Here is a 26,194-nt window from a genome sequence, read left to right as displayed (position 1 = left end):
ATGAAGTTGTTATGAAGAATGGCTTTTAAGATAACCAAAGCAGTTTAAAGGCATATATTACAAGAAGAAGCTATGCTTAACCTCACAAAAGGAAGATCGTGAAACCCTTCCTCTCTGATACTGACAAGCAGTGAAGATGTCCTTGAGCACTGATTTTTGCCTCACTCCCCAACTACTGCATTTGGTCAATAGCCAAGCTTCATCTCCCCTCACTCAGTAGAGGTTTGCACAGAGGGAAAGCAACACCAGTAACATTAAATAGCCATAGAAAAGCCAACATATGAGAAGGCTTGAATAGAAGGCTTTGCCCAAACGGTTACTATTGACCAGATATGCAACTACAGCATCTTTGGGGGGCGATGATCTCCAATGTCCCAGAACAGTCATTGCCCTACAGAACTGACACCTACTGATCCATGAGCCATCAATTGGATGAGCACATTTGCTGTCATCTTTTCTCTAGCTCAGATGTGTACTAGTATAGATGAATTTATTCCTTTCACAACTAAAACCAAAATGAAATAAACAAACCAAACACAAAACAACTCAACCCAAACCCACAAACAGAAAGGATGAGCATTTCTTAAAGGTCTGAAGACCTTAGTAGAAGCTAGCATCTTTTGAAAAGGTGCTGCTACAGTCATGCCAACCTCTGGCTACTCTTATGTTAGAGTCCATCTTGACGCGTTGAACAATTTTGCAGAACCTGTAAGTTGGACTGCAACCGAAAACTGCTCTAGCAGACATGGGAGAAACTTGCCTGCCTCTGATGTGCCTCTGATGTGCAAGACATTGCATCACAGGCATTTTCCTGTTGTCTCACTTAATACACACTCCTGGGCAGTTGGTCCAGTTTAAAGTGCATAGCAAAATTACAAATGTCTTTTTGGAGCAACAACATTATGCCTTGCTGCTTCTGTGGTGGGTTTGGAGGTCAACCAGCACAACATGCTATGAGAGAAGCTGGTACACTTGGCCTGAGAGCTGTGCTCACTGACCTGAGAATCTCCTGGGTGCATACTGCTGGACATATTCATCTAGAGACATTATTCTGGGAAGGCAGTGGACAGAATTCCAGCACAGGTCCAGAGTCCCAGTTAACCCTGGAAACAGTGAGTAACAGAGTTCCCTTTTCCTCATGAGTGCAATGCCCCATCCTGCCACGTCCCAGGATTCAGCACAGACACTCCATGAGCAAGGTAATGCACTGAAGGACATGCAATGCAGTCCCAACAGCTTGTGAAGAAGGTGGGGATCATCCTTTAACATAAAGCCATTTCTCAGCTACCAAGGTACTACTGATCTGATGTGGGAAGCCTGTGGCACCCCACTGGCTATATCTGGATACATGAGTCACAAGACACATCATTACTTAAGACCACATGGACTCCCCTGGCTGTGTGCACCACTTAGCTGTTTTTAATCCATGACAGTAGATTATTTCTTGCTCTAAAGCAATGACATACAGTGGCTGCTATTTTGCACAGAAACAAGGCATTAGGCTCTTTCCTGTGAACAGCCTGCAATTTCCCATCTGCTTAGGAGGAAAGAGGGGCAAGCTTGTTAAGGAGCAAGGCATGTTCTCTCATCCTGCTCTACTCCTCAGAGTCCACTAAAATGGATATCTACATCAAGACACCCACCAGATACTGGCTCCCATGCCAGGATGAACATGTGTTCCTGGCTGGCCATCCAGAGTGGGTGTTTTTCACTGTGAGAGCTGGTATGAGAAATTTTATTACAATCTGTGACAGGAACTCTTCATGTCATGTCCTTTGCTGCTTCTGTGGCTGACAGGACTAAAAGCTGGACTGTCATACTCCATGTCCTCATGGGCATCCCTCATTCCATCTGCAGGGGGCTCCAAGTCATGCCAGGCTTCATCACAGAACCAGATATCGTCTGCATTTTGATACACAGTGTGTAGATACTGACCTGTGTAACCATTGTAACCTGCCCACTGCACATAAACACACAGCCCAGGGTCTTTGGAATTTGAATTTGTAAAAAGCTGGACAGTTCTGTACTGTTGCAGGGAAATCTTCTCAAGAGTAAAACTGTGCCCATGAGCATATGCAACACACTACTGCACAGGGTTCTCTCTCCTCGTGTATCTCCCACAGCAAAACCCTGTTACACACGCGCCAAATCCCCCCCAGATCACACAAGTGAGAGAGCTTTGGAAACAACCTTCTGACATATAATATTTGTAATATAATATAGTATTTGAGTATGGCAAATGAGGATAGGAGGCTATGCCTTTGTCATTCAATGCCTGTGAATGACTGGATGGCTTGCAAAGAACTGCCATATTTTGTTTCAGAGCACAGCCACAGTGTGAAACAAATGAAATTTGTTTGAACAAGTGAAATTACAGCTGCAGTGGGGATATTTGGGGTACCAGGACTCTGGAATATGATTAATTCTAAGAAGGATTCATTCTAAGAAGACACAAATACATTCAAAGTGTGACCACAATTTTGATTCTAATTCTAAAGCACTGTTTTACAACAGAAGTACAACTTAAGCCAGTCATTTCATTGGTACCTCTCTGTGCCTTTCAAACAAAATTTTCAGACAATCAAAATGTCTAAGCTACTATATTCCACATGGCTTTAGAAACTGTGAGTAATGAATTCTACAAAAGCATCTGTTCCACCTTCCAAACAACCCTGTACAATCTGTTTGGAGGTGCTGGAACTTTTTCTACAGTTAAAATTAATGTAGAGCTATTATGAAAATGTAGAATTGTACTGACATTCACCATTCCTGAATTAGAAAATGTGTCTAAATGTCCAGGGGTTGTAAAGTCTTCCATAGTGGTCTCCTAGGAAATTTTCTAACATTTAGTGGCAATAGATATCTAGGTCTGTAACATCCAAAAATGGTTTCTGATTTAAAAGCTGTAAATGCTTTGATTAATCCTGAATATATTTTGCAGAACACTGTGTATCTCCAATGCAACACGCTAGTGAATTAGTCCATCAAAACCACAAAACATCTGTAAATTCACTTGTAAGACTTTAAACTGAAATATAAGAAGATATAGATTACTTGAGCTTTCCAAGTTTGACAGAAAATCTTTCAAAGCTTTAAATTAAATCACATAGCTTTAGTGGGAACCTTGCTAGCTGAATTTTTGTTCTTGCATGTTTTCTGGTATTGCTTTGCTTGCAATTGCCTTCACATTGCTGATTACACCTGGCTCTCATTGCTTACTGTCTGCTGTCCAGTTTAAATGTTCTGATCCCTTAAACAGACATCTATTAGTTCTGGCATAGCATTGTACAGCATAGTTGTGGCTATTTAACACCACTGGTAGTCTATTTTTAGGCATAATCCTGGTAAAGGTAAATGTCTTATGTTGTGAAGTCTCAAGCTGAACACTGCAAGATTCATCAACTTCAGAAGAGGGTAAAAAAAATCTATGCAATAAATATGAAATAAAGCATGACAAATACATTAATCCAAAGAGCACCACTTCTATAATATTTTTTTCATTAGGTTGTTTTTATTCTGATGTTTTGAATGTCTGACTGTGAGGCCAAGCAGAAATTACTAGAACAGAATTCAAATGTGAGTGGAAAACAAAATGAGGGCCAGAGCAGTGAGCACTTGCACTTAAATAGGACCCACTGGACTTAGCCTGGAGCTCTCTCTTCAGAGATCCCATTTCCCAGGGCACAACCCTAATAGCTCACTAGAACCAGACAGAATTCACCAAAGAGCTCTAAACCAACTGAAGGATGAAATAACACCACTGTGAGCCGCAGTGTGTAACCTCTCCCTGAGAATCCTCTGTGTCAGGGGATGGGAAGGTGGGGAAATGACTAATTTTTACAAAGGATTCCAGGGGTGATCTGAGGAACACTGATGATGAGTGAACATGATGTCCTTGTTCAGCAAATCAGTAGAAGCCCGCTGCAAGGAAGAGAATGAGCAGACAGATAGAAAAATATCTTGGGAAGCATTCCATTAAGTATCTGTAAAAGGAAGACACTTCACAAGCCTACTGACTTTTTTTTTTTTTTTTTTTTTTTTAAGAATTGGCAAATAAACAAACAAGGTACAATTAGATGGAGTAAAAGAAAGCCCTTAAAAAGGAAGTGCCATCAGCTAAGAAGATCCTATTTTAAATGAATAAGCAATTAAAAAATGAGAATAAAAAAAGTAGGAATGCAGTTTTCCCACTGGAAGGAAATCACCAACACAATCCTTTGGGACTTTTTGCCAGGATCTTGCTACTGAGCAAAGTCTTAAATGACCTGGAAAAGGTGATGAATAATGGGAGAACAGAGACTGCTGATTCCATTAGTTATCACAGGGATTAAAATCAAAAGCTGACTGTGCAAAGCTGCAGAAAAGCACAATGATCATGCACAACTAGAGATAAAATGGCAGATAAAATTCCACATAGGATATCACAAAATGGTGGACATAATTATGTAAACTGACAAGATCTATTCATAAATTATAAATTGATACCATGAAGATGTCAGCTCCATTACCCAGTGAGGGGTCAAAAAAGCAATTAAATTATTTGAAAATAACTAGAAAACAAACCAGAGCACTTGATCTGTGGTGAACCAGCAGTTTTAATAACATGGGCAGGTTTTTTTCTCTCATCTTTGAAACGATGAAGCAGCCTGAAAAAGTTACAGGAAAGGGCAAAAAAGCAGGTACAAAGAAAAGTAGGAAAAGTTTCTTTGTGAAGAATCTGCAAACAGGCCTCTTCAAGTTGTATGTGTCCTTCTACTCCTCTTCCATGCTTCCCTCCTTCATCTGGATGGAGTCCTCTCCCTCTCATGTTACTGTGTTTTTACCAAAATTTCCATAGTCTTCCCAGACAAATCAAGGATCACAATACAAGCTGTTGGGATTTTCTCTTCTAACTCAGACTTAGAGGGAAGGCTTCTTCCATCTTCCAATACTCCTTCTCCAAAGCAGAAAATTAATATGGATTCACGACACTAAGATGCAAATGTAAAAATAAAAAAAACCTCTTTCCTGCATCAAAACCTTGTCAACAAGATTTTTACAGATTATCAGACATTGACTTCTCCAGTATGGATGCAGAGACTGCTTTCAGAGTAGAGCTTCTTCATGAGTTAGGAACTGCAGTGGCAGACTCTCCCACCTGGAAGTTGCTTTCAGAGCTGGCTGTAAACTCCTCCCACTTCACAGCTTATAGAAATCGGTCCTCTGCTTTTCCCTGATGGTGAGGTGGTACCACTCTTTAGGCATGTTTCACTTTTACCTCTCATGGGAGGCTGGGGTCAACTTTATTTGAAAACTGGAGCACAGGTACAATTGCCAAGGCGTGCACGTGCCTTGAGTGCTTCATCTTCAAATTCTGACTAGTTTTGAGTCAGATGGAATATCAATCCAACTTCAGAGGTGTGTTCATGGATTCCCACTCATTTGAGTGGAACAGACACTCAGCTACTGAAGAAACCCACTGCTTCAGTCCTTGGATCACACCTATTCAAAGACCTGTGCATTTCAGTTCAGGAGGAATGGGATGAACGGGCTGTGGGTGGGAAGCTGCCCTTTGTATAGGTTCTACAAAGACTTTCCATGAAGTGCAGGTCAGTACCTTCCTATGAACTTGTACACAAAAGCCTTTCCCTGCTAGAGATGATTTGTTTTTTTACAGTGTCTGTAGAAATGTCCAATTATACAGATTACACAGATTTCTCCTTTGCTTGGTTCCCTACAGCCTGAAGCATTCATCTTGATTAACTTAGTGTCACATATTTTTGCGAGCATCAGAAACTCAATGGAAGGCCGAGTGTAGCACTGTAGAAAGATGTCACAATAAAAATGCAAAGCACAACCAAGAGAGGGTGCTTTAATTTCAGATAGACAGCTGTAAAATTGCTTAGCAAAGATAGTTGGAAATTTGCTTGTACTTCTTCTCAATTGCAATGCAGAGGTGAATGGCTGTGTACTGATAAAGCCATATGTCTTGTGGGTGCCTGGAAGTAGCCTCTGCACCAAAGCAATATTGCCAGTTTTACAGATAATATCCTGGTGCACAATATTCTTGAGCTGAGAGCTGGATTGCAGACATTTCTGCTGCCTTAGGGCACCCCAGAGCACAGCACCCCTGTTGTAATGACTCTTGTTCAGAAGCTCAGGCTGCTGGATTGGGAAGGGGATGAGGAATGCTGCAGGGTATAATGCATTGCCAGCACACCGTTCCACGCACCGAGATAATATTGAGGTCCATGGACTCAGATTTGAAGCCAAAGAAGACAAAGAAAAACTGTCAGCAGAATGCTTTGGTTGGGTAGGTTTTTCAGGTGGTGTGTATATGATGGAGTGCTAGTTTTCACTGGGGTAGGTTTTATTCCCAACAGCTGCTGTGGGACTGTTTTGGATCTGTGCTGAAACAGGGTTGATAATTGTATTGGGTTTGTGTGGCCACGTTTTGGTAGTGCAGGGGCTACAGCAGTGGCTCTTGTGAGCAGCTGTCAGAAGCTTCCTCTATTCAAGAGACTGCTGTATAAAGCAACTACAATTTCAGGACACCAGTGATTCCTGTGATCGGCCTTGCACAACTGGAGCTGCACCAAGCCTGACAGAGAGGACCTGTAGTTGCTTCTCAAAAGACCACTGATCCTCTTGGAAATGCTTGCTCAATGTAATCTCATCTTTGTGACTTTTACCTCCCAAGTTTTCCACTGTTGTCATTTGGAAATAAGTCTCAGGTTACCCATAAGAACGCTGTCAAGCACAGAGCACAGCGGGTCACAACCTACAAGGGAAAAGCTATACTTGTGTCTCCTTCTCTCTTGTTCACACCACCTCAGTAAGCCACTGTAGCCAGCTGCTTGCCAGGATCTGCCCATGTTCAAATCCTCACCCTGTGGTACCTGTAGGGTTGTTTGAGATCACTTCTCACTTTGCAAAGCCTTGCAAATTATGGAAAAAGTAGATGGAGAGGGGACTTTTAGAATCAAAGTCAGCAAAGTCTTTATGCTTCAGGTAGCCTGACAAAGACACCTGAACTGGTTTTGGCTTGATATTGAACCTTGATATTCTTTGCTTATGGAAAAAAAGAATCAGACTGGAGAAAAGGATAGTACCAGAACATTTTGACAGAAATGCTGCCTTTTCCCTCTAAGACTTCTGGTGTAGAGAAGAGTTAAGGAACCTTCTGGAATCCTGCAAGGCGTTGTGCATTAGCAGTGAGCCAGATCCTGGGAACTGAAGGCTATATGCTGTTTGACTGCAAGGCCTTTTACATCCACAGCTCAATTAATATTTCTGATGAATCCTTACACTGATCTTGGGGTTTAGATAACCAGTGCTGATGCTGACATGTAACATGCCTGTGTTACAACCTAGAAATCTGCTCAGAGAACTGCTTCTGTAAGGAACTGAACATTTACATATCCCACTATAAAACTGTGAATGAAAATTTGCAAGCAAACTTCTACATCTCAAATCTGTTTTATTCATCAGCAGCTAATGAACTTGTTGGAGGGGTCTTTCTTCAATAACCAGCTGGAAGAAATGCAACACAGCAGATAACACAAACAACAGACACCTTTGTAACTAAAACTGTGGATCAAACCTTGCAGGACCTTGCAGGAAAAGAAAAAAAAAAAAAGAATTTTCTCTTGATATTTAAAAATAAAGAATCTTACACATCAATCATTCTTAACTAATGGAAATCATTCCACACAGAGGAACAAGCTGAAAACAACCAAGATAAATTCAAGAGCCTATTTACTTTGAATAATTTTCAATTGTTCTACTTCCTCCTAAACATATTTTAAAACACTATTTTAGTGGTTTTTCTTTACAGTGTCTTTAGTTTGGATTCTTATCCTTATCTGAAAAACATTAAAGCTTGTTTTTGTAGAAAACTGAAGAAACTTGTTGACAACTATTACACATAGTGCCACATGACTTTCTAATCAAAACAAAAAGCACATAATGTAATAAATGCATGTTAAATACATTAGAAACCCATTAAATCATTTCAGTTTTCTGTTTTCAAGAAGTAGGTACAAATATGGAATCATGACTGAATAATGACTGATTCTCTTTGAATCCCATAAAGATTAATACTAGGAATGAACATGCTTAGCATTTTTACTACTGATATGGAAGAAGATGTAATAATTTCTGGTAAAATCTGCAGATATCATAAAGATTAGCAGATAGTCAATACTAATGAAAGCACTACAGACACACAAAATGATCCATCATTTACTAACCTAGAAATATTAAAAAATGTTCAAGTTAATACAGCCAAACAGAAAGACTAACATTTACAAATATGAAGTATGCAACCAAGGACTAAATCCTGGATAGCAATAAATTTCATGAGTACTTGTCTACTATTAAAAATAATTTAACATAGACTTCCAGTACAATCCCATGTCAAGAGGTTGATCCAAAACCAATGAAACAGTCCGTACAAAAGTTGGCACTTCTGAGATTTTAAATGAATGCTAAATTTCTACGCTCAGTTCCAGCAGGTTTGTTTCCTAAATGGTGTGAAAAAATTGGAGAGAATGTATGAGGGAGTCACAAAACCATCTTGGAAGCTATAGAAAATGCCTTAAATCAAATAGTTAAAGAGATAATACTTATGGTGTCAAAAAGAAGGTTGCCTTGTAGCTTGGTTACAAAACTTTCACAGAAAGTAGTGGCTAGTGAGGGACTACTTAATCTAGTGAAGAAAAGCATACCAATAACTAATGGCTGAAAGTTAAATCTAGACAAATTGAAATTTAAAACAAGGCACATGATTCTAAGCATGAAAGTGATTGAGTACTGAAATAAATTACTAAAGAAGGGGCTAAGTCTTCATTCCTTGATGTCCTTAAATCAAGCTGACCTGTCTCTGTACAGGACTTGCTTTAGCAAAAACCACAAATTGTGCTTTTGTCAGACTGGTCTTCGCCCTGAAGTAAAGAGAAAATTTATGACCAGGGATCTAGATGGGGTCAGAGAAGATAATCTCATGGCCTTTTCTGTCTTACCTTCCACGAATCTATCAATTTACTGAATGAGTATAGAGAAAAAATTTTCTGAGTGATTTTTGCCATCTGGATAACAATGTGATCCATAGCAAATTGCAAATCATACAGTAATAAATGTATGTCAGAAACCATCGAGATGAATTTATTCTTGCAATGCCTTCTAATTTAGAAATTTATAGTTATTTAATATTTTACATATTAATTTTATTCTGGGTAATTGAATCAAGGTGAAAGGGTTAAGCAGACAGGCTAAATGAAACACTGCCATGTACTTAGTTTAATGTGGTTGGAAAAATCAATGAACTTTGGTCTGTCAGCTTGCAATCACAGGTTTAATTGAATCACATGTCAAGTATTTTAAACTGTTTACTAATGTAAATAGAATCCAGTACTATAGCCATGGTAATAAGCCAAGCAGCTTTCCCTGAATTCCGATCAGATTTGTACATGACCTTCATTTTAAGCTCCCACATGCTGGAGATCAGTTATCGTTATGTCTACAGAGTTCAGTGATTACACCTGTGATTCTCAAGAAACTGTATTTGGTATTGATTCCTTCTGCAGATTCTAGGTAATGGTTGATCAGTTCCCAGCAATGGTTACTCTTTCTTTGAGCATTTATAGTCACTTCCACTTGATTATTGTCACTGGGAGGAGGAATGAATCACACAGCAAACTTCTACTGAGTCTGCCTGAGAAATGGTGGAGGCTTTGAAATAAGAACAGGAGAAGCATCTCCTCAGCTCATGCTGGGTGAATTCCAGGCACATCTGTACAACAGCTTCTTACTCTTCCTCACCCTTACCTTTTTACCATTCCCAGGCAGTAGCTTCCCACAAGAAGACATGAAAGAATCAAGGAGAGAAGGTCATAGCCCTGTCCAAGCTGAAAGAGTTTGCCACTGCCAGACCAGTGTTGGGAGCAGGTGATGTTTTGGCTATGCAACATGCACATTTCTGTCCTTTTCTCAGGTGCAGTAAATGATCTTTTTTTTTTTTTTTTTTTTTTTTTTTTTTTTTTTTTTTTTTTTTTGTTTTTTGTTTTTGTTAACAAGACCAAGATGCCTGCAATGCAGATGTTTTCATGTTTTCATGGCTAACCTATTTATGCTTTCATACCAGTCAACATAAAGCACTAAATTCTCCCATTGGTACTATTGTTCCAATTCTAAAATAGATGTCTAGCAGCAGTCAGTTATATCCGGCTATGTAATCCCAGTGATTAGGAAGTTCTTTAGGACAGGCAGCTCAGATGGTAAAAGCTATACTGGAGACATCTGAAGTCAGGAGTGTGGAGTTGCGTTATTTGTATGTTTTATTATCCCTGTATTATGTATTGGTTTATTCCTTTGTACCCCTGTGTGCAACTTGGTTTATCCCCAGTTTTCCCGCCTTGTCCTCCCTTCCCGCCTCCCAGTATCTATCCATCACCCTGAAAGAGCATTTTACCCCCCCCAGGTGCCTTGTCTATCACTCAGTGCCCCTTCCCATCCATTCAGAAGCTTCTACTCAGGGCACCGGGTGATTGGGCGAGGACCTGGGGCTCCCCCCATATCCTTCCCCCATTGGACCCCACCATATCCCCCCATCCCGGAGCCACCCCCTATCCCTATCCCCATTGGTCGTTGGATACCCCTCCCTTACAGTTTATAAGCCAGTGCAAGCACCTTGTGCTTGTTCCTGTTGGCTGGCACCGTTCTAGGATATTTGGCCCCGTTGGGCTACAATAAACTCGGACTTAGCCCCCAGCAGGATCCGCTCTTCATTTACCACCGCGAGGCGTGCTAGCGCTGCTCGGGACCCACAAAGGCACTCTCCAAACCCCAGCTGGGAGCGGCGGAGGGTGCCTCCATCGCCCGCCCTCGCCCCACAAGAGCTAGCCGGAGCTGAGACAAAGGGAACCGGGGCGGGAGCGCGGCACAGGAGGAATGACTGCATGCCTCCAAGATCTCTTTAGCAAGACGCAGAAGAACATTGTCTCCAAAGCACCTGCTGGGGAGAACCAGGTCCCCGTTTTACCAGACTGATCATGTGTGCAATATAAAATTATGAGGCCACTTTAAACTATCAGCAGCCTTGCCCACAGATTCAAACATGTTCCCCATTGTAGACAAGTCTATTACATTTCCTGAGCACACTCAGAGGTGATAGAACTGGCTGCAATGGTGCTGCTGTGCAGCAGGGCAAAGCCTGCATCAAACTGCTACTGATTCAGGAAAGGAGAAAACAGCAGAGAAAACAGGGACATTGATGTGGGAGTATACAGACAGTAAGGCAACATTAGTCAGCACAACAGGCAGTTGTCCTAGCATCAGACTGACCAGGCTTGGGGTTTTGGCCAAGGTTTTGGGCAGGATCACAGCAAAAGAGAGCTTTAAAGAAGGAAAGTAAAACAATGGAAAGATTGTGCTGTACAGTTGTGGTAAGCACTGTGGGGAAAAAGCACAAATGTGTAAATCTGAAGTATGGCAAATGGGTGATCGAAATTAATACCAGAGGTTGGTAGGGATAGAGGAATCATCTGTGCACTGAATGAGGGATAGAGAGAACTGGCAAAGATCTTGAAAGTGAAGAAAAGCAGCCCCTATTTGATGCAACCTATAGCAGCCTAGAGTTGATGCAAAAGAAAAGTTCCTTCTGTTTTTGTGTGGTATCACAATGTGGCTGAGATATTCCTCTTCAATCTTAGATTACACTTCTTTTTTGCCCATTATGTATCCTAAAACAGGACATAGCCTTTCAGTAATAATGTAAAAGAGAACTACAGCTTGCTTATATACTTTATTAGAGTATGGAGTTCATTAAAATGACTACAGACTATTAATTATACAAAGTTAAGAAGTCAACTTAGAGAATAGGCTTATTAAAGCTATATATTTGACCTTCACTGACTATGGTGCATATGTAGTTTCAAATAACACTAGAATATATAGATTTTTTCCTAGATTCTTAGAGACAGTAAACAAATACAGCATCTCAATTTCTGCTTTTCTAAAATACATGTCCCCCCCTCCCTTTAGGCCTGCATACATCAAACAGTTTAAAACAACAAAATTTACTCAGATGCAATGCAGAGGATAAAGCAGTAAAGAGTGAAGCTTAATTGCATAAACACGTGCAATACAGCCTTCCTTAGGAGCAATCCGGGGCTGATGCAATTAACTACAAAACTTGCATAGCTAAAACCTGAGGTTTCCCTAAATATTAAATATAATACATTTTCCCAGTCCTACAGATTGCCATCTTTTGCACTACCACTTTCTATTATTATGCCCAATGTGTAGCATCCTGTACATGCAAAACACACACCTCTTTCCACTCAATGTCTGTGGACTGGTTTTATGATATACATGGTATTTTTAGTAGGTGAAATAAGTTTTCTTTGGTGAAAGACAACTTAAAAATCTTCTGCCTCTATGCTGCCATTCATCACTTTCTCCTTCCTTGTTTTTGAGTTTTTTTGAAGTTTCCCCCTCCCCCCGACAATGTAATTTCAGACATTCAGCCTATTAAGTAGTAACTCCCTACACTGGTGCAGGAGAGAAAAGCCAGCTGTCATGGAAAACACACTAAGGAATTTATAACTCTACGTGATTGTAAAGCACTACCTAAAATAATGCAGCAGTTACAAAGCAGTAAAAATCTGTAACATTAGAGATTGATTCCCATATTATATATCCACAAAAGGAGAAAAAAATTAAGGTCTTACAGGCAATTTTAAGAATAAAACATGTACCTATATATAGAGATAATGGCTTTGAACTCATACCCTTGCATACACAAGTGCACTGACCAGCTTATCCACTAATACAGATGTCTCAAATGCCTTCAGCCCCTGTGGTCTTCCTTGTACAGGCTGGCAGGGGACCACTGCCTCTCAGAGCAGATTTCTCTCCCATTGTGCTGCTGCTCCTTACTTACCATCCACTGTTCAATAATGTAAACTAGAAAGTTAACCTCTGAAGACACATGCAGATTACTTTCCATTTGATCCTTTAATTCTTCCTACTTTTGGAGTCCATGTAGGTTTTGAACCCAAAATTTTGAAGTTCTGCCTTCACAGAAGTTTGAAATATGCTAAAAATAGTGTACGTACAGTTTAGCCAGAAGTATTCTGATGCAAAATCCACTTACAAAAATCTTCTATGTTTCAGTAATTCCACATGATGCAGCATATTCATTAAATTGAATGATGCTGAAGAAGCAAAAATTCAAGGCCATCTCCTTTCCCATTTATAAGTTCAGCATGAAAATCTAAAGGGATAAATGTTTCATTGCTATGTTGAAGGAGCCATGTATAGTGAAATGAAAAACAGTGTTCACTGGTGGATATTCATTTAAATTTTTCAGTTTTTGTATCTCAGCCACATTGTGATCCCACTGCTTAAATACACTTGAGAAAGTGTAAGGAGATTAAGCACCATTTCTTTAGAGAAACAGTGCAGAAGAGTGACTAGGTATTAAAACTGTGATGTATGAAATCTTTTTGACTGCAAATAGAATGTCAAATATGGACCTGCTGCCATTTTTAGTACACTGCTGAATTTAAATTATGAGTAATGTCCATTTCTTTTGCTTTTAAACTAGAATCTTTCTGCTCTGTTCTTTTGTGCAGTGCTTTTAAGTGTCTTCATGCATGTTGCAATTCAGCACATCACTGTGTGGCACATTTGGTTCAGAAATAAATACACATGCAATTGCATTTATGTACAATGACAATCTATGATTTATCTTCTTGAATTTGGTCCAATTTTCTAAACTCTTAGCATACTTGAACCTCTTCATAATCCCTGCTAGTACAACTGTGGCAGGTTTGGTAAGTGTAAGATTCAGTTCCTATTACAGGTCAGATATCACTGACTGACTGCACTCAGAAATGCTCCTGAGCTTGCTTAGCTGGGGCCAGCTGATTTCTGCACAGAATATAAGGCTCTTACAGTGGTGAAAGCAAAGGGAAAAAAAGAGAGAGCAAAAGTAATCTTTTATCCATTATTGCCTGGTTCAAGCAAAGTACCTTTCTGACCTGTGAACTTTTACTCACTGGAATAGTATAAAATTATACCCTGCTTTAGCAGTGAGGCTGCACCAGATGATCCTGTGGGGATCCCTTCCAATCTTACCCATTCTGTGATTCTGTGAAAATATTTCTGTTTGGCAAAGATATCGAAATCTGCTCATCTATACGCAATTATTCAAAATTCAGTAGAATTTTAAAAATCACTTTAATATATTGAGCAATGTGGTCTAGTGGAAAAGTGTCCCTGATCATGGCAGGGGGGCTGGGACTTGATGACCTTTATGTCCAACTCAAACCATCCTGTGATTATGAGAAATAGACAAACACTGAAAGAGAAATAATAAATAAGAGAAATGAAAGCAATAAAGAAGGCTGTGACATGAGTGCACGATTGTCTGTGAGATGGGTGTGTGAACGTGTGGTAGTGTGTTCCAGGCTGGACTAGCTGGTGTGCAGGAGAGCCACAGAGCAGGCACGAGGGCCCAGGACCCAGGCAGGGACAGGACACTGGCTGTCCTGCTATCCAAGGGATCAAGGATGTCTAGTCAGCCATGTGAGTGTCATGTGTGTGTGTCCCTGAGCTATGTGCTTAAGCACTGCTACTGTCTGAACCTGGAAATGTGGAAACTGGAGTCACCTACACTGACATCCACATCTCCAGATACACTAACCTGGAATACAGAGGGACAAAGAGAAGGAATCGCCAAGTCTTGGGATCTACTCCAGGCAGCAGCCCTATAACCTCCCTAGCACAGTCACTCAAGTATTAGGAAATGCAGACACTACAGTTATTTTTGTGGTCCTAATTTGATCTCTTTTGTAGTTGTGTTTCAAAAGTCTCTCTTTGAATATATGCCCTCATTCATTTTTTCATATTCAGTGTTTAGGACAGATGATGTTTACCTAATGAGTTCTGTGTATCCTTTTTTGCAGTTCCTAGGCCTCATTTACTGTGCAACATTCAAACCTCAAAATGAGGATGAAGTGATTAATTTCCCATGAGTCAGTTAAGAAAGAGTATCTAGGTGCTTCACATTCAAATGATGTTTTCTTCTTTCTCCAGATGGGAATCTGAGACACACAGGACATCAGTGAAAAGTCATAACTACAGTTCAATGCCTATGTGTTAGCAATTCAGGAACATTAACAGGGAATACACTACTAGTTTCTCCTCTGCAAAGTCTGGTTTATATAACTTTGCCACCAGATACAAACCAAACCCAAGTTCTTCAGAGCTGCACAGAGCTCCCTTAGCCATAAGAATGGTTTTTCTGCACCTGCAATCATTTGGTGTATTACCAAACCCCTTCTAATTTCTGCAATTAATTAGAAAGAGTTATGATTTTACTTTTGTTACAAATTTTGAGTATCACTAAACCAATACCTTGCAACGTGATGTATCAGGCAATATAATGAAAGAGAAAAAACGAAGCAAAAAACCCATGCAATGTTTGTACAGTCTCATCAGTAGTGTATGTCCAAGCACATGTCGGAGGCATTAAATATGTTGCCCCTATCTTACTGATGACAAAGCTAACACACCTAGATATAAGACATGGTTTGCTCTGTATCACCTGTCAGATGAATGATACAGCAGAGAGAAGAGCCTCTCACACTTGTTTCTTCATTATTCCAAAACATTTTACAACCGTTACTGTAGTATACACTTGGATAAATTCAATTGCAGAAATATTACACAGCAGTAGACAGATTACACAGTAATCAGGGAGAGAGCACCCAGTACCATAACTCTGAAGTCAGTGAAACCCATTGGATTGTAACAGGCTGAGCCATGGAGTAGTTCTGAAAATGCCATCCAAGTTTCTGCACAATTCCAAACAGGACTTATGTGACTCACATGACCCACATATAGAAACATATCTATGTCCACAATTTAGCAGTTTATTCAGCAAAAATACATTCCTCAGACATAATGTTGCTTAGGTTTAAATATAAAAAAATATAGTTCTGTTTTTCAGGCAAGCAGATATACAAAAAAAGTAATGAAATATAACTTCCAGAAAGGAATGATAAACTTACAAATAAAAAATGTAATACTATACTTCTTAAACAAAATACCAGACAGAGAACTTTATCATTCCAGTCAAGTCCCTTATCCTAAAGTGAAATGTACATATTAATACAACTGAAGACTCAGGCCATACTCTTGACCAAAAATCACACTGTAGTTATACCTTTATTGTCTTCTGGAGTTTTTGTCCATTTACCTGAAGGTGCAAATGTGTATTGGCACTGCTCTTCCTGAAGCAATGCTACTTGGTTAAGAGTCTGTATATTAAATTTTAATCCTGTGTATATGGACACATAGGTAAGGCTTTATTTCCTGTTCTTCACAGGAAGTATATCTGTAATCCAGTAGTGAAACAGAGATGTAGCTACCTTGGCATGATCTGAAACAAAGAAAACACATTCCTCCTGAAATACCTCCATGACATTTCTGAACACTAATAAAAACACTTCTGTGAACATCTCTTTCTATTCAATATCAACATTTCAGTAAAACCAATGCACATACTGGACCTTGAAGACTAATACCTATAAATTTCTATGTAAGCAGGTGCACTTTATTTTAGGACGTCAGTCATTTGTATGAGACACAATTTTGCTCGTACACTTTGAAATTTCCCATTTGTTATGATTCAATAATTCAGAAAAAATGAGATTGAAATTACATGATCATCTGGGCAAGCCTTCTTTCTGTCTGGAGAGGAGTTTCACAGATCATTATTTAACTTAACAGTAGTACCTAGAAGCCCCAGTTGAGAATGAGTCATATTGTACAGATAGCTGCATTAAAGCCTCAAAAGCCTTCTGTCTTTGAATTCAGAGATTACCTATGTGACTTTATTGATTTTTAATGATAGGATTTTTTGCAGTACTTATCACATAATAATCACATTTAAGATGATTCTATAACATTATGCTAATACAGTTTTTAAATTTCCTTTTCTTTGAATGCTCATTAATTAAAAAAAAAGAAGTGTAAATTTCATCATTTTAAGGCCTCCGTATATCCAGCCTCTGCATTGTTAGCACACAGTAACTATATTAATTCTAGTCTGCAAAATGTACCTCCCACTGCAATGAAGACTTATATAAATGACAATTCTCCAAAAAAAGACAGTTAAAAGAAGCTTCTAGCTCTGCCATGAGTGATAATTTCCTAGGCAACAAGGGAAGAGTATGTTTGAGATTTGAAACCAACCAACAAAGGGAAAATGTTAATAGATAACAGAATGAAGTTGATGAGCAGTTCATAAATGAGTTCATAAATTAGGAGATAATGACTTTTTTTTTTTAATTAGGTGATCACCTATGCTTTAAAAATTGATGTGAAATGGGAACTAAGTAGTTCTCATTTCCAAAGCTAGTTTCCAGCCAGCAAAGGGAGCATTACTTCCAGTCACATCTCTTCTCCTTTGCTCACTGCACTGCGGAGGATCATGAAGGTCTGGCTTCCTTTTGCTAATGGCCACAGACTTTCTAACAGCAAAGCCGCCGTCATGAGAAATCCATGTCTATGTGACTTCTAAACATTGTCTTCCCTGCATGTACAGAAGATTTTAGGTAGAAGTAAGTATGTTTTGTTGAAGACTGCCAAATAAATGGAAAGCAATAGGGCATTTTGTTCTCTTTTACAGACTGAGAACAATGACACTCCAAATAATGATGTTCACATGAACACTCTTGACCAACCTCAACTTTGTCTGATCATTCATGTACAAGATCAAAGACTATTTGATGGAGTATTTGAGCACGAAGTACAAGGTAAGTTGATGGAGGATGATAACTAAACAGAACAACCAGTACCTCTGAAGTATAGAGATTTTCTTGTTTAAGTATTTTTTCTCATTTAAATGAAGGTTTAAAAGATAATAGCTAATGTTGATAATTTTTGTGTCTGAATCTCCTTAGTATTTAATTTTCCTGCAAAATTTATCACACCCTTCCACCAACCTTGATAGGACTTTATTTAATATGTCTGCAAAAATTGGGATCTAAGAGCTTAAGATAAAACAGAAATTTATGACTTGTTTCTTTTCTCTTTTGGGTGCACTGTAATTTTCAATCTGAGTAACAGCTAAGAGATGCAAAGGAAATAGCAAATCTTGGTATTGAACTAGCGGTTTTGAATTTGCAATCTGCAGACCGGGAACAGCCCATGGCTTTATCCTAAAGCACTCTTATCATCAGTAGGCATAGGCTTGCCATGTGGGACTTTGTAATCCCAGTGGAAAGTTGGATAAAACCATAACATCCCTATATGAGGAAATAAAAGACATAATGGTGTGGATAATTTCTAACTTTTACTAGTGGAGAATGTGCACTTATATGAAGAGATGCATCACTTCTCTATTTTTTTTTGTTTCATTCCTTATCTTTAGTTCCTTCCTGGAATTAAAGATAAAACTGAACAAAACACAGCACCCATCTTTACCTCCTTGATGACGGCATCTTAAGTAGAATCATAACCATGGGAAAAAGGATTTACATACCGCTTCTTGAACTAAATTAATAAAATAAAATGTTTATTTTGCAAAAATAATACACCTTCCCAAAATCAAAGGTTTTTTTATCATGTTAATATGGAATAACCTTTCCTTCTAGTACTTTGCATCCCCGTATAAATAAAGAGAGAAAGACAAGATAATAAGACAAAATAATAAAAAATGTTATGTACTGTGCATTTTTAACTTATTATTTGTTAATACAACAAAGAGTGTATTAAAAAATTCAAGTTCTTATTATAGAAATGTATTATATTACAAAGCTCTTTGTAATAACTCTTAACTTTTATCACCTGCTCATCAGGAGTGAAAACTAAAATGTAAAAAGCCCACACTGGACAAGATGACCTAATTTTGAGCCAAAAAAAAAGGGTATAATTAAAGGTCTAATTCAAAGTAAAATTTCAGAACATTGTATTTTCATTCACTGAATTTCCAGAATTACAAAGAGAATGTATTTTTTAAAGTCTGCTGAGGAAACTTAATGACTAGCAGGTGCTTAATTATCCTTTAATAATTTATAAGAATGTATTTTTCCACTTTCTTATGTTGTTGTACCTTATGAATATAAAATTAACTACTATGGTTAGACCACTGTGAACTTAGAATGAAATTAGAATTGAGCCCAGAGTGACAGCAGTTACTAGGGAAAAAAATCAACTACTAGGCTGTAGCAGCAGAAACATTATTGAATTTTAAAAATCACTCAGAAAATTGTCTTTTGCTTTTTCAAGTGATAAATATATACATTGAAAAATTAGGGGTTTTAATTTGCTTCTGTTTTCTCTCTTCATTTTGACATTTCCACTATACAAAAGTAAACAGAGCAACTTTTCTCAAGGCTGCAAAACCCAACAGAACTCCAACTGTATTCTACAAAAGTTAGAAAAGGCCTGTAAAGAGCATCCCGAATGTTGTCACTTCAATTCCACTTGGATTTAATCAAGAAAATATGAATTAGTCCATTCAATAAAGAGCAATACCATTTTCACGATTCCTGCTGAGTTCTACATGGTTTGCACACACGTATAACGTCAATGAAACAATGTGATTATAATTAAGATCAGAGATTGTAGGCTTGAAATGCACACAAGGATTTCATTCCATGTATCAGAACCCTAAGGGTTGTCATACTGCACATCTACCCTTAAAAGAATACATATGTACTTCTCCAAGAGCATCCTTTTCAAAATTGATCAGATCTGAACTCCACAGGCAGGCATTCTCTCCTGTCTCTGTCCAACACACAGCAGCCAGTAGCTCCAGTGTAGATGAGGATCTTTAGCCACGATCATGCTGCAAATGATTTAATGAAGTCACAAGCAGATGTCCCTACTCTGAATGCCTTTACTAGACCTCTGATGGCTATGATCTTAATTACACTGTTACCACACTGCTATCACCTCTGCTGTTACTCTTCAAAAGACTTAAGAGTACGATTTAAAATGGTTGAGATTCTCTCATGCTGCAACTGCTCTCAACTCTGACTAAATTCTTTGGGAGGCAAGAAAATTCAGCACATCTTGTAGATTTTTGTCTGATGCTGCAACACAAATTCTAATGACTAGTAGCAATGACTGCTTAAATGAAGACTACATGAAAAATGAATCATTATACCTCATGTGGACTACATGCTGATCCCACATTCACTTGAAGAACTATTAACTGTACAAGAAGAGATTCTACTAAAATTATAGAGTTTATAAAAGGGAACAGAAGAATCCTGTGCCTTAGGCATGTAAAAATTTATTAATACAGTAATTTTTCTTTTTATGAATGACTTCAGAATAATATTTGTTATAAAGAGTAATTTTAAATGTTTGCATTATCAGCAGTGTTTTTTAGAAACTTAAACCAGATGCTTATATTTAAACAAAACCAAAACAGTAAATCAAAGTTTAGCTTGCAAAGTCTCTGTATTAAAGAAGCCAGGAAGAAATGAAATAATGGGTTTTATTGATTTTTATGCATGTAAAATTAATCCTTAGCTGGAGGAGTGAAATCTCCAAGATAAACAAGTTAATTCCTGCAATTTAAAAAGTCTACCATGGGAATGTATTAAAAATATGCTTTAATTATCATTAAATCTTAAAACATTTCAGATTTTAAAAATATTGGTTTAAACCCTTGAATCATCTTGTTATCTGTAGTTGCTGCAAAGTGTGAAAAGCTTCTATATTGATTGTAAACAAATGGGAAATAGGGATATCACTGTAATTTTGGTGGGAATTATGTTTTCATATCTTGTATAAGCATATATTTGCTATTACATCATTATTTACAGCTTTCTAATTAAAAAAATAAAGCAGTGTGAATTTTAATTCATACAAAAATACGAGTGTATGAACATGAGTGATAGTACCTACCAGGGGACATCATAGATTGTTCTTGGAATTGTTTCAAAGCATCCTTCAATCTCTCAATATCCTGTAGCAATACAAGGGATTTCAGCCGATGCAGATGAGTCACGTCTGAGGAAGAGATGGTGCGAAATTCAAGATGTTTTAAGAGCTCTTGGGTAGTTGCTGAATTTACAGCAGCATCTCTGCATTCTGATTTTTCTGCAAAAACAGTTAGAAAACTATGTTAAAAATATTCAGTGAACTCAGAGAATTTTCCTAATTATAATTTTTTTCCTAAGACAGCATCTTCCTTTTTAGTACAAATTACAACCAAATATCAGGTACTAAAGAGTAGCTTGTTAAATATTTTTTGTTAAATATTCAAACAACGGTAAAGCGAAAACTACAAAAATCAGTTAGTAAAAAGGACAATAGGATTCATAATCATAGGAATGCAAGAAGAATCAAATATTCAAAGTTAGCAGAGAAAGAAGGTGTGAAAAAGAAACTGTACTGTGGCCAAAGCACTATGTTTTTGCTTCCTACACACTATATATTATGAACTGCACAGATATTTGAAGAAAGGAACAACTCTATGGAACTACTGCAAAGCACTTCTGGAGGCAAACAACTACTCTGGTATTGCACCTTTATGTTTTTATTTAAAAAGCAAGTATTACAGCATGCAAGACAGCAGAGAAGGACATACATTGCTGTAATGGGTTGACCTTGGCGGGATGCCAGGTGCCCATCAAGATGCTCCATCAACTCCCCTTCCCAGTGGGACAGGGCAGAGAAAATGAGATGAAAAACTGCTCATTGGTTGAGGTAAGGCAGTTTGCTGAAGAAACCCAAAGCCACAAAAAACTCAGCCTAAACTAGCAGATGTTTGCACACACATAATTAAAGAGGAAGACAAGTTTATTCTCTGTTTTTCATCAGCAAGTGATGTTCAGCCACTTCCTGGGAAGCACGGCTTTAGCCCATGTAGTGGCTGCTCTGGAAGGCAAACATTGTAAAAGAACAAATGCCCCTGCTCTTCCTCATTCCCTTAGCTTTTATATCTGAGCTGATGTCATCTGTATTGATGGGTATGGAATATCCCTTTGGCTACTTTGGGTCAGCTGGCCTGGCTGTGTCCCTCCCAGGGTCTTGTCCATTCCCAGCCCCTTGATGGTGGGGAATGTTGGAGAGACAGTGCTGATAGGATGCCAGCACTGCCCAGCAGCAGCCAAAACTCTGCTGGGGTTATCAACACCTTTCCAAAGTACTGTGAGGGCTGCTGTACACAAATGAGCTCCAGCTCAGCCAAACCAAATACAATTGTTTTTACATTACTAAACCATAAATTCGCTCTTTCATTCCAGTAACGTGTTGTCTGTCCCTTTAATTGTTTTTTTTTTTTAACAGCAAGACACCTGAGAAGTACAGAATTTTCCCCATTCAGATTTTTAACATATGTACTAGAAGTATAATGCAATGTGACCGTTTGAAAATGCAGCTAAAAGCAATGGCTTCAAATTTTATCTAAAAAGAATAGGGAGTGTTAAAGTCATTCAACGAAAAACGGCAAACAGCATAATGTCAGATCTATATACAAACTGGGATTTGCCTAACAAGAAAGTTAGTCACACTCTGATTTATAGATGTCATATCTCATTTGTAGATGAAATTCCTTTCAACTAAGAATTCCCCTCTGTGGATTCCAAGGCCCTCACTGGCTCAACACTTCAATCTGCTGTTTTGAAACTAGAGCCAGTCAGTCTGTCAAAGCCTGTCAAAACCTAAACTTGACTTGCAGGAAAGCTGGAAGTTCAACAACACTTTCTTAAAAACCAACATGCAACACAGCTGTGGAAAATTCATCAGGTTTCTGTTCTGGTCATGTATTAATAGTAGAACTTGCAGAATTTGCAATCTTACTCAGTCACTGTGGAGCTCCACTACAGCAATTGAAAGTAGCTTAGCTTGCATTTACTTAGCCATATGGGGAAATAGTAAAATTCTTAATTTTGGTGATGGAAATACCTTAGCCAGAAAGTAGGATAGATGCTAGGCTTAGTATGAAGACCTGATGCAGCAGGAAAATTTAACATTAAGCGAAGAAAATTCTATGTATAAATCTTGAAAAAGTTAACATGAAATCCCTGATGTCATCTTAAGAAGGTTTTTACAGCAATTCTGTAACCAAAAGATGAATTTTATGGTACTAGAATCTGACAGCTCTGCCTCAAGATGGACTAAGACAGGTAGGTAAGCTATTTAATATTCTCCATTCAGCTCCACAGTGACCACTAGGCCATTAGGGATAAATCACATTGGGTAGGCCATTAGGGATAAATCTATGTAATTCTTTTAAAAGTACTAGAGAATGTGCATTAAGCATCAGTTCCCATTCAACTTATTCACAAGCATTTTATGCCAATATGCTTTCCTAGCGTCAATAGTATCTTCCCTGTTCCTGTACATGTCTGTCTAGATTTCCTTATAGAATTCAAATAAATCTCTTGGGGCACAGAGCATTCAGAAAAGTAGATTGGTTCAGAGATACTAAGCATGAAAGTTGTTTAGGATGGCAATTGCCCTTATTTGAAGTTCTCTGTAAGCCAGTAATCCTTCTGGATGTTTGCTTGCAGAGGGGAAAAAGAATTTTAACCACTTGTCCCAAGTGCACTGGAATGTTTAAGAGAAGAGCAAGGAACTCTAAAGGTTTTTCTATTGATGTGAATTCTTGCACATTCATGTACAGACCAGAAAGTGGGACAAATATTAGGTACATGCCTTACTTATTCTCACATGCCTCTCTTCAAGAGAGACACTTTAATAGATTTGTTCCATTTTACAGCAGTAATAAATACATATCCATTTTCTCCTGTGTGCTAATATTCAAAAAAAGAAAGGAGAAAGAGTGGTACATACTGTCAGTAAAATAAATTTGTTGTGTTGCCTGCAGGAAGTCCAGAATGCTGTCTGTCTTCTCATCTATGTCTTTTAAGCCTGCTGCTTCTTCTTTGCTGTTTTTGTCAGGCTGATAAGTAAAATCCACACTGGTAGTTGTTGTTACTAAGCCAGCTGCTCTCTTTTTTTCTTTCTGTCGCTTCTTTTTCATTTTCCTCTTCTTGTTTTTGCTTATTTTGGGACCATTTGTTTGCTGCAGCTGTAAATTATCTTGAACAGTCTCTTGAATTCCCAAATCTGTTTGTTCTCCATGGAAATTACTAGAGATTTGTGAACTGCTCTTTTGTTTCTTCCTTCGAATGCGCTTTCTCTTAGTTTGCCCTTGATATTCCTCTTCTGTGGATTCAAAAGAGACATGAGAGGTGTAAATAAGAAGATCTGTAATAAACATTTTAGAACTGCATACAGTGAAATATGACACCCTTCAAATTCTGGGATACCTGAGTGGCTCTAACCTTACTTTTATTCTTACAATGTCTTTCAGTACTACAATGTCAAAGTCAACTTTTCTGAATGCATTAAAAAGACATGCTTTTTTCCCTTCTGCTTTCAGTAAAGACTGTATTCTCCTTCATGCTACATACTTTACATCTCATTTACTTTATTAAGGCAGATAATATGGCAATACAGATTAGGTAAAAAGAATGCCCAGAGCAAAAATCAGTATGGGCAGACTGGGCGACACAAAATGGGAGAGCTCCCCAGAGTCCCTCAGCACCAGTTGGTAGACTTGACCAAGAACACAAGAAGAATGTATGTAATTTAGAATGAAAGATGATAGTGTTTATACTGATGATATGCATTCATAACAGTGCTGTACTTTAAAAACACCAGGCATATGTTTCTGACTCATCTCTTTTCTTCTCCTTAAGCATTCTCCATTGGGATATCTTACTGCTATCTCAGTTTTGGACATCAACTTTATAGGAAAAGCATGCAAGGCAACAGTGACCTTGGCAAGTAATCTCTAATCTCTTTAACAGCCTGCCTTGGTTCCGTTCCCTTGCTATATTATAATTTTATTACTACCTAATTCTTCAAAAGCCTCACATGTCACAGAAAATAAGTCCCTCTTGCTCTTCAAGACAGCTTTTGCACTTTTCTCAGATATCATCCCTGTACACAAAGCCCAGGTTTTAAAGTAATCTCTGACCCTAAACTGATTGCTCCTCCCACACACTCACTTCTAGACCCTCTAGCAATGGCCAAGGAAGATTTGGCCAGAAGCAAAAACCTATCTTGCCTCTAAGTGCACTGCTGCTGAAGTCCATATTCATGTATATAATAATTGCTATCTAATTAACTGTAATTCCCTCATTCATGATCTAACAAAATCCCCATACATTTAAACATCCCAGATTGCAGAAATCCAGTTTTCTACTATTTGAAGAAAGTATTGAATTTGCATGCCAAGATTTTGGTCACAGGGGCTACAGGCGTGACTTCAATTAAGAGTTGCTAGAAGCTTCTCCAATGTCCAGCAGAGCCAATGTCAGCCAGCTCCAAGATGGCCCTGCTGCTGGCCAAGGCTGAGTCATCAGTGATGGCAGCAATGCCTCTGGCATAACTTAGTTATCCATATATGCAACTAGAGAAGAGCAGAGTGAGAATATGTGAGTCAAATAACTCTGCAGACACCAAGGTCAGTGGAGAAGGAAGTGCTCCAAATGCCAGAGCAGATTTCCCTGCAGTCTGTGGTGAAGACCATGGTGAAGCAGCTGTGCCCCTGCAGCCCATGGAGGTTCATGGTGGAGCAGAGATCCTCTTGTTGAGGACCCTCCACTTGAGCAAGTGCAAGGCTGAGGGAGGCTGTGACCTCATTAGAAGTCCATGCTGGAGCAGGCTCCTGGCAGGATCTGTGGTCCTGTCACCACAGACAGGAGCCCACACTGGAGCACATTTGCTGGCAGGACTTCTGACCCCACAGAGGACCCAAGCTGTTCCTGAAGGACTGCATGCTGTGGGAAAGGACTAAAACTGGAGCAGATCATGAAGAGCTGTAGTCCATGGGAAGGACTCATGCTGGAGGATTGTTTCCCATGGGACAGACCCCATTCCAGAGAAAAGGAAGGACTCCTTTCCCTGAGGAGATGAAGAGCCTCCATCTCCAGTCTCCCTTTGCTGCTGGTGGGGAGGAGGTAGAGAATTGGGAATAAAGTTAAGCCTGGGAAGATGGAGTGGTAGTGGGGGGAAAACAGAAAGGTGCTTTTAAGATTTGATTTTACTTTTTACTATCCTGCTCTAATTTTGATTTGTAATAAATTCAATTAGTTTCCCCAAGCTGAGTCTGTTTTGCCCATGACAATAATCACTGAGTGATCTTTCCCTGCCCTTATGTTGTGAATCT

General features: G+C 38.7%; 1 protein-coding gene across 4 annotated transcripts in view; it reads right to left on the bottom strand.

The window, feature by feature from the left end:
• Positions 1-26,194, bottom strand: part of ERICH1 (glutamate rich 1) — a 91,970-nt gene that overhangs the window by 9,632 nt on the left and 56,144 nt on the right. For 2 of the 4 annotated variants that reach the window (XM_077782393.1, XM_077782394.1), the window contains exons 4-5: positions 23,809-24,183; positions 20,914-21,108 (exon numbers count right to left, since the gene is read on the bottom strand). In XM_077782393.1, the coding sequence (XP_077638519.1) occupies positions 20,914-21,108; positions 23,809-24,183 (570 nt within the window). Of the gene's footprint in view, positions 1-15,900; positions 16,430-18,551; positions 19,844-20,913; positions 21,109-23,808; positions 24,184-26,194 lie in introns of those variants that run through there. The other 2 variants (XM_021551273.3, XM_077782395.1) reach the window with 2 other exon arrangements.

The sequence above is a fragment of the Lonchura striata genome, chromosome 3, assembly GCF_046129695.1.
Source record: "Lonchura striata isolate bLonStr1 chromosome 3, bLonStr1.mat, whole genome shotgun sequence".
NCBI classification, from domain to species: domain Eukaryota; kingdom Metazoa; phylum Chordata; class Aves; order Passeriformes; family Estrildidae; genus Lonchura; species Lonchura striata.
This window is presented reverse-complemented; position numbering and strand designations above follow the sequence as displayed.